This window comes from Chiroxiphia lanceolata, unplaced genomic scaffold, assembly GCF_009829145.1.
Source record: "Chiroxiphia lanceolata isolate bChiLan1 unplaced genomic scaffold, bChiLan1.pri scaffold_91_arrow_ctg1, whole genome shotgun sequence".
Lineage (NCBI taxonomy): Eukaryota > Metazoa > Chordata > Aves > Passeriformes > Pipridae > Chiroxiphia > Chiroxiphia lanceolata.
Window position 1 is genome coordinate 1 of NW_022476545.1, and position 8,588 is coordinate 8,588.

General features: G+C 68.8%; 1 protein-coding gene across 2 annotated transcripts; it reads right to left on the reverse strand.

Moving 5' to 3' along the window:
- Positions 1–1,133: 1,133 nt before the first annotated feature.
- Positions 1,134–7,180, reverse strand: LRFN1 (leucine rich repeat and fibronectin type III domain containing 1). 2 transcript variants are annotated; one of them, XM_032677722.1, is made up of 4 exons: positions 7,071–7,180; positions 5,472–5,518; positions 3,237–4,601; positions 1,134–2,691 (listed from the first exon to the last, which is right to left on the reverse strand). In XM_032677722.1, exons 3-4 carry the CDS (start codon positions 4,586–4,588, stop codon positions 2,094–2,096), a joined length of 1,950 nt encoding a protein of 649 aa, XP_032533613.1. In that variant the 5' UTR covers positions 4,589–4,601; positions 5,472–5,518; positions 7,071–7,180; the 3' UTR covers positions 1,134–2,093. The 2 variants fall into 2 exon arrangements, with proteins under 2 accessions (XP_032533613.1, XP_032533612.1); XM_032677721.1 differs by lacking the exon at positions 7,071–7,180 and having other exon boundaries at positions 5,472–6,810.
- Positions 7,181–8,588: the final 1,408 nt, after the last annotated feature.

Sequence of the window (8,588 nt, forward strand, 5' to 3'; positions counted from 1 at the left end):
CGGCCGGACCACTTGTAGGGCATGTAGGGCACGTCGCTCTCCGGCTCCACCTCCAGCACGTCGCCGGCGCAGCACTGGTCGTAGTAGGGGCTGTTGTCGGTGTAGAGCAGGGCGCACAGGCGGGTGCCGTTGGCGGTGCGCACCTCGGAGGGGCTGGGGCACGCGGCCTCCACCCCCCCACCCAGCATGGCCACCAAGGCCACCAGTGTCACCAGCAGTGCCAACGCCATCACCGAGGCCTCCCGAGCCCCGAGGGCCCCCTGGATATACCTGAGCCCCCAAGGCCACGGGGGTGGGCAGGGACACAGGTGTGCCGGGGGCTGTTCCCCAGCCCTGGGAGGGCACACAGGTGTGCGGGTTCCCCCCACCCCGGGAAGGGACACAGGTGTGTGGGTGTCCCCAAGGCCGTGGCACACCCACCGTGTCCTGTGCCCTCCCTCCACCCCCTGCGACCCCCCAAAGTTTGCAGCCCCCCCCACCCCAGGATGGGACCAGGACCTCCCAAAGTGTGCAGCTCCTCCCCCCGAGAAGGGACCCAAGTGACTGGGACGCCCCCCCTGACCCCGGAGAGGGCCTCAGGTGTTCTGTCCCCGTGGGGACCTCCCCCCAGCCCCCGGGAAGGGACCCAGGTGACGCCCTTGTCGTGTCCCCCCCACCCAAGGCCGGGATGGGGCCCCTGTGCCCCGAGTGCGGGGATCCCGCCTCTGTTTGCATATTCATGAGCCGGCGCCACGCCCCGTCACGGCGCCGCCGATCTCCCCTCGGCGGTCTCCATGGCAACCGCGGGGGTTGCCCCTCATTAGCATATCCCGGGCCCGCCCACATTGCGGGTGGGGCAGACGGGGTGGGGGAGTCTCGGGGAGGGGGCTCGAAACCCCCCTGTGCGGTCAGAGGGGACCCCCCCAGGCAGAGACCCCCAACAACAGATAAGGAACCCCACCCGGACAGAGGGGGACCCCTCCACACAGAGCTGACCCCCCCCCCCCGCCCGAGACACCGCCCCCCCATTCACACGCGTGTTTCTGCCCCGGGGGGGCCACAGGTTTTTAATGTAAAAACTCGTGTTAAACACTGCGGGGGGGCCCGGGGGGCGGCTGGCGGGGGGGGACTGGTGGGGGTGGTTTGGCGAGGGAGGGGCAAACGGGGGGGAGGGTTGAGGCGGCGGGGAGGGGGAGAAATGGGCATGGGGGGGCTGGGGGAGCCCCCCCGGGTTATCCAGACCAGCCAGATAGGAGCCCCCGGGCCGAGTTGGGGGATTCAGAGGCCACGGGGGGGGGGGGAAGGGACACACGGGGGAGGGGGCCCAGGCCTCCTGGGAGCCCCCCCGCCTTTGCCCCCCTCCCCGGGGGTTTGGGGGGCTGCGGGTCTCGTGTCATCTGTGCAGACATGTCAGTGGCGTGTGCGGGGCCCCCCCGGCCCCGCCGGCCCGGCCGAAGGCACCGCGGGGGGGGCGCGCCGGGCACCGCGTGGCGGGGAGGGGGGGGCACACGCGAGTTCCTGGGGGGAGACCCCCCCACGCGTGTCTTGAGGGGGCACACACATTTTGGGGCGCACACACAAGTCCCAGGTGCGTGTCCTGCGTGGGGCGGGGGGGCACACGCGTGTCACAGACTCTCTGGGGGGGTGTCCTGCCCCGGGCTTGGGGGGGGGTACGTTTCCAGACACCCCCCCTTGCGTGTCGGGGCGCGCATAAGCCCCAGGTGTGGGTCCCCGCCCCCGGGTGCCCACGGGGGGGTCAGGGTTGCATACAGGTGCCCCCAGGGCGGGGGGGGTCCAGGGGACACCTGGGGGGGCCCGATGGCGCACGGGGTCCCCGGGGGGGCCGGGGCCGCGTTCGTGCGCCCAGGGGTGCTCCGGGCACCGGGGGGGGGGGGGGCGTTGGGGCTCCCAGGAGCACCTGAGGGGTCCCCAGGACCGCCCCCAGGGTCCCTACGAGCACCCAGGGGCGCACTTGGTCACCCGGGACCACCCGGGGGTCCCCAGGAGCGCCCCCAGAGCCCCCTTTTCCCCCCGCCCCCCCAGCCGGTGGGTGCTGCCGAAGGAGGGGCGGGGGGGTCCCGGCGGGGGGCGGAGGTCCCACCGCCCCCCCCTCGTCACACGGTGCTCTCCAGCATCCAGTGGGTGCTGCCGAAGGAGGGGCGCAGGGGTCCCAGGGGGGTCCCCTCGGGCGCGTCCAGCCGCGGGAGGGATCCGTGGCGTCGGGGGCGCGCCCGCCGGGGGTAACTGTGGCTGGGGAACAGCCCCCGGGACCCTCCCAGCCCGGGACCCCCTCCGGGGCCCTCCCCGAGCGCGCCCCCGGGCCCGGGCGGCAGGGGGGGCAGCGGGGGCAGCTCGAGGGGCTCCGCGGGCCGGGGGCCGCCGTTGGTCTGGGAGCAGACGCTGGTGAGCGCGGGCGGGGGTCGCCGCGCCCCCGCCGCCTTCCAGCGCGCCGTGAGGATGAGGATGAAGACGAGCACGGAGGCGGCGATGGCGGCGCCGATGACGATGATGACGGTGCCCCCCAAGAAGTGGGGCCGGGGGGGGGCGGCGCAGCCCGGGGGGGCGGCGGCAGTGGCGAAGGAGACGCAGCCGAGGGGGCGGGGGGCGGCGGGGGGGTCCCCGGCCACGTGCAGCGCGGACACGCAGAGCTCGTAGAGGCGCCCCGGGGCCAAGTCCCGCAGCACGAAGGTGCGGGTGGAGGGGGGCAGCAGCCTGGGGGGGGTCGGGAGGGTGTGACCCCCTCTCCCCAAGACCCCCCTGAGCCCCCCCCGAGACCTGCAGGACTCCACAGAGACAGCTCTGAACCCCCTCAAAGAGCCAGAGAGACCTCTTCAAACCTCCCCCGAACCCCTCAAAGACTCCCCTGCGACCCCCCTGATCCTCCTTAGGACCTTTCAAAGACCCCCCAGAAGCCCCCAAGACGCCCCAAAGACTCTCCAGAGCCCCCAGGACCCCCGCAGTGGCCTCTAACCCACCCTTAGAAGCCTCCCAGTGCTCCCCAGGACCCCACAAAGACTGTCCAGAGCCCCCAGGACACTCCAAGACCCCCTTGATCTGCCCCCTCCCACAGCCCTCCAGGACCTCCCAGAGCCCCTCTGTGAGACCCCCGAGCCCTCCCATCACCTCCCTGTTTGCCTCTGGGACCCCCCAAAGCCCCCCAGGACACCCCAAGACCCCCTTGAACCCTGCCCACAGAGCCCCCCAGGCCGTCCCATGACCCCTTCAAGCCCCCCAGGACCCCCCCCAGGAGCCCCCACCTGTAGACGAGGGCGTCGTCGGCGGAGCTGTTGTACTGGATCTGCACCATCCGGACTCCGGGCACGTGGCGCTGGGGGAGCCACCGGATGCGCGCCGAGGACCCGGTCACCTCGGCCGCCACCACCCGCCGCTCCCCGGGCCCCGCCCCCCCAAAGGTCTCGTTGCCCCCCGCCCTGGCCATGTCAGAGGGGCCGGGCCCGGGCTCGGGGTCGTCTCCGTCCCGGTCCCTGCGCGGCACCGGCAGCGGCACCACCACGACGTCGACGCGCGCGGCCGCCTCTCCCGCGGCGTTGGCGGCCACGCAGGTGAAGCCGCCGTGGTCGCGCAGGGTGGCCACGCGCAGCTCCAGGGAGCCGTCGGCGCCCACGGAGCGCCGGGAGCCGTTGTGCACCACGCGCCCGTCGGGGCCCAGCCAGTGCAGCGCGGGCGGGGGGTCCCCGACGGCGGCGCAGCCCAGGCGCAGCGGCTGCCCCTCGGTGACGGCGGGCGGGTGGGCGGCCGCGGCGGTGACGGCGGGGGCCCGGCACGTGAGCTCCTCCTCGGGCACGGCGCCCAGCAGCCGCCCGGCCAGCGGCGCCGGCGTGGCGCAGGTCTCCAGGCGCCCCGGCTGCGCCACGCGCCGCAGCCACAGCAGCTCGCAGTTGCAGTGCAAGGGGTTCCCCCCGGCCGCCAGAGCCGGCCCCGGCGGGCCCGGCACGGGCGGCAGCGCCCGCAGCCGGTTGGCCGTGAGGTCGAGCCGCGCCAGCCGCGGCAGCCGCGCCACGGCGCCCGCCGGCACCCGCTCCAGCAGGTTGTGGTCCAGCGTGAGCGTGGCCAGGCTGGCCATGGCGGCCACGGCGTCCCAGGGCAGCGCCGGCAGGTTGTTGTGCGACAGGTCCAGGTCCTCCACGGTGGCGGCGAAGGCGGCGAAGGCGGCGGCGTCGATGGCGGCCAGCTGGTTGTTGGCCAGGATGAGGTGGCGCAGGCTGGCCAGCCCGCGGAGCTGGGGCCCGCTGAGCGCCGGCAGCCGGTTGCCGTCGAGGTGCAGCGCGCGCAGGGCGCGCAGGTCGGCGAAGGCGCCGGGGGCCAGGCGGCGCAGCCCGTTCCGCGACAGCGTCAGGTGCACCAGCGAGCTCATGTTGGCGAAGTCGGCGCGGCCCACGGCGCCGATGAAGTTGTCGGCCAAGCGCAGCTCCACGGCCCCGCGGTCCAGGCTGGGCGGCACCGCCAGCAGCCCCGTGCGGGCGCAGAGCAGCGTCGGGCTCGGCGCCGCCGCCGGGCACAGGCAGCGTGGGGGGCACCGGGGGGCGGCCGGGGGGGCCCCGCCCGCCACCGCCCCCAGCACCACCAGCGGCACCAGCAGCTTCGCCATCCCACGGCGGCGCCTGCGGGGGGAGATGGGGTCAGGGGGCGCTGGGGGGGTCAGGGGACCCTGCCCGGCCTCCCAGAATGTGTCAGATCCCGCCAGGACCTGTCGTATCCCACCAGATCCCCTCAGATCACCAGGGATCCCCTGAGAGCTCTTGGAATCCTGTGGCACCCCGCACGCCCTGTGTGTTCCCGTGGGGTGCCGCCTGACCCAGGAGATCCCACGAGATCCCAAAGACCCCACGAGATCCCATTTGTCCTATGAGATCCTCTGATACCCGATGAGATCCCATGAGATCCCATGTGCCCTATGTGTTTCCATGGGATCCCAGTGATCCTGTGTGTTCCCGTGAACTCCAGAGAGATGCCAGTGACCCCAGTGACCCCAGTGATCCCACATGTTCCCATGAGCTCCAAGGAGATCCCAGTGATCCCATGTGTTCCCATGAGCTCCAGGGAGATCCCAGTGATCCCAGTGATCCCATGTGTTCCCATGAGCTCCAGGGAGATCCCAGTGATCCCACATGTTTCCATGAGCTCCAGGGAGATCCCAGTGATCCCAGTGACCCCAGTGATCCCAGTGATCCTGTGTGTTCCCGTGAACTCCAGGGAGATGCCAGTGACCCCAGTGACCCCAGTGATCCCACATGTTCCCATGAGCTCCAGGGAGATCCCAGTGATCCCAGTGACCCCAGTGATCCCAGTGATCCCAGTGACCCCAGTGATCCCAGTGATCCCATGTGTTCCCATGAGCTCCAGGGAGATCCCAGTGATCCTGCGTGTTCCCATGAGCTCCAGGGAGATCCCAGTGATCCCAGTGACCCCAGTGATCCCACGTGTTCCCATGAGCTCCAGGGATATCCCAGTGATCCCAGTGATCCCATTACCTCCTCTCAGGGCTCCATGTTGGTCCCGTCTGGGCGTCGCCGCGGGGCCTGTGGGGACAGGGGAGGGGCCAGTACGGACCAATACAGACCAGTACAGACCAGTACGGACCCATATCTATCCACCAGTACAGACCAGTAGAGCAGCACACAGCCCAGCATGGCCCAGTACAGCCCAGAACAGCCCAGTATGGCTCCACACACCCCAGTATGGCCCAGTCCAGACCAGTATCTGCTGCTCATATCCTGGAGCATCCATTACCCATCCACGGTCTAATGAGGCCCAGCATGGCCCAGTATGACCCAGTATGGCCCAGTATGACCCAGTACAGCCCAGTATGGCCCAGTACAACCCAGTATAGCCCAATGGGAGCCTGTACAGACTGCACAGCCCAGCATGGACCAGTACAAACCAGTACAGCCCAGTAAAGGCCAGTACAGGCCATCACAGCCCAGTATGGCCAAGGATGGCCCAGTATGCCCCAGTACAGCCCAGTATGATCCAGCACAACCCAGTAACACTCAGCATGTCCCAGTGTGGCCCCGTAGAACCCGGCATGGCCCAGTACGGACGAGCAGAGGAGTTCATGGCCAAGTATGGACCAGTACAGACCAGTATGGGGCAGCACAGTCCAGTCCAGACCCAGTCCAGACCAGTATGGTCCAGCACGACCCAGTAAGACTCAGCGTATCCCAGTACAGGCCCAGTACATCCCAGTATAGTCCACTACATCCCAGTACAGCCCAACAGCCCAGTGTGGCCCAGTGTGGCCCAGTACATCCCAGTACAGCCCAGCATGGCCCAGTGTGGCTCAGTACACACCACCACAGACATATCACAACCCAGTGCAGACCAGTATGTACCAATACAGAGCAAATACAGACCCAGGACAGCCCAGCTCAGTATGGCCCAGTACATTCCAGCATGGCCCAGTCCAGGCCACTACAGGGCAGCCTGGCCCAGTACGGCCCAGTACAGCCCAGTATGGCCCAGTACAGGCCACTGCATGACAGCACAGCCCAGTATGACCCAGTACATGCCAATATAGCCCAGCACAGACCAGTATGGCCCAGTACATGCCAGTACAGGACAACACAGCCCAGTAAGGCCCAGTACAAGCCAATATAGCCCCAGTACCGCCCAGTCCAGCCCTGTCTGGCCCAGCACAGCCCAGTATGGCCCAGTCCATCCCAGCACAGCCCAGTATGGCCCAGTCCATCCCAGTACAGCCCAGCATCACCCAGTCCAGCCCAGCATAGCCCAGTATGGCCCAGTCCATCCCAGCACAGGCCAGTATGGCCCAGTCCATCCCAGTACAGCCCAGTATCACCCAGTCCATCCCAGCACAGCCCAGTATGGCCCAGTCCATCCCAGTACAGCCCAGTATCACCCAGTCCATCCCAGCACAGCCCAGTATGGCCCAGTCCATCCCAGTACAGCCCAGTATCACCCAGTCCATCCCAGCACAGCCCAGTATGGCCCAGTCCATCCCAGTCCATCCCAGTATGGCCCAGTCCATCCCAGCATCACCCAGAGCCCCCCCTCCTGTGCCTCCCAATCCCCCATCCCACTCCCCCCCCCCGTACGACCCCCGGCGGTACCTGGGGGGGCTCAGCCCACGGACGTTCCCATCACTGCTCCGGGGGGGGGGTCGGGCCTCGCCCTACCGGGGGGCCATGGGGGGCACGGGGGGAGCACCGGGGGGGCCCCGGGGGGGCTCCGGGGGGGCTCCGGGCCTGGCGGTAACGGGGGTGGGGAGGGGCGAGGGGGGGATGTCGCTACCGGAGGGGGGGGGAAGCACCGGGATACGGGAAGGGGGGGACCGCGATGGGGGGGCTGGGGGGGGACCGGGATGGATCCGGAGGGACCGGGATGCGGGGATGGATCCCGGGAAGGGCGGGAGGGAGCGGGATGGATCCGGGGATGAATCCGGGGACGGATCTGGGATGGATCCGGGGATGGATCTGGGGTGGATCCGGGATGGATTCGGGAATGGATCCCGGGATTTGCGGGGGGGGGGGGCCGCGGTGGCGGTGCCGGGAGGGGGGTCCCGGGAGGGGGGGTCCCCAGGCCGGGGGGGCCCCGGAGCAGCCCCGGACCCGCCGCCCCAAAGGCCGCGGCCGCCGCTGGAGCCGCAGAAGCGCCGGGGCGGGGCCGGGCGGGGCGGGGAGGGAGGGGCGGGGAGGGACGGACACGGGGATGGACCCACGGACAGACCCACGGACACGGGGACGGATCCACGGACAGACCCACGGACACGGGGACGGATCCACGGACACGCGGACACGGGGATGGACCCATGGACGGACACACGGATGCAGGGATGGACCCACGGACACAGGGACACATAAACAGACCCTTGGAGCAACCCATGGAGCGACACACAGACCCACGGACAGACACACGGACACACAGACAGGCGCAGAGACAGACACACGGACACACAGACTGACTCGTGTACCAATACACGGACTGACACACAGACACGCGGAGACAGGGACGGACACACGGACAGACACACAGGCACGTGGACACACGGACACTGGGACTGATCCGAGTACCGACACATGGACTCACACGTGGACACACGGACACACAGACACACGGACACAGGGACTGACCTGTGTACCGACTCGTGGGCTGACACATGGACACACGGACACACAGACATGGACACACAGATGGACACACAGACACAGACATATGGACAGACACACGGATGGACACAGAGACATGGACACAGAGACATGGACACAGACATACGGATGGACACACAGACACATGGACACACAGACACACGAACACACAGACACACGGACACACAGACACAGACACACGGACAGACACACAGATGGACACACAGACATGGATGCACAGACACAGACACACAGACACAGACACACAGATGAACACACAGACACACGGACACACAGACACAGACACACAGACACAGACACACCGATGGACACACAGACACACGGACACACAGACACGGATGCACAGACACGAACACACGGACAGACACATGGACACACGAATGGGCCAGGATCTGCCCTCCGTGCTCTGTCTGTCCCTCCATCTCCAGAGGGACACTGGGACACACTGGGGGAACTGGGGGG

What these genes read in the sequence shown, in the direction of transcription:
- LRFN1 (XM_032677721.1), bottom strand. Translation starts at nt 5,584, where the DNA reads ATGGGTCCGTACTGGTCTGTACTGGTCTGTATTGGTCCGTACTGGCCC. An exon ending in ACATGGAGCCCTGAGAGGAG is followed by an intron (nt 4,602 to 5,471) that starts GTAATGGGATCA and finishes CTCCCCCCGCAG; the next exon opens with GCGCCGCCGTGGGATGGCGA. An exon ending in GACGACGCCCTCGTCTACAG is followed by an intron (nt 2,692 to 3,236) that starts GTGGGGGCTCCT and finishes GACCCCCCCCAG; the next exon opens with GCTGCTGCCCCCCTCCACCC.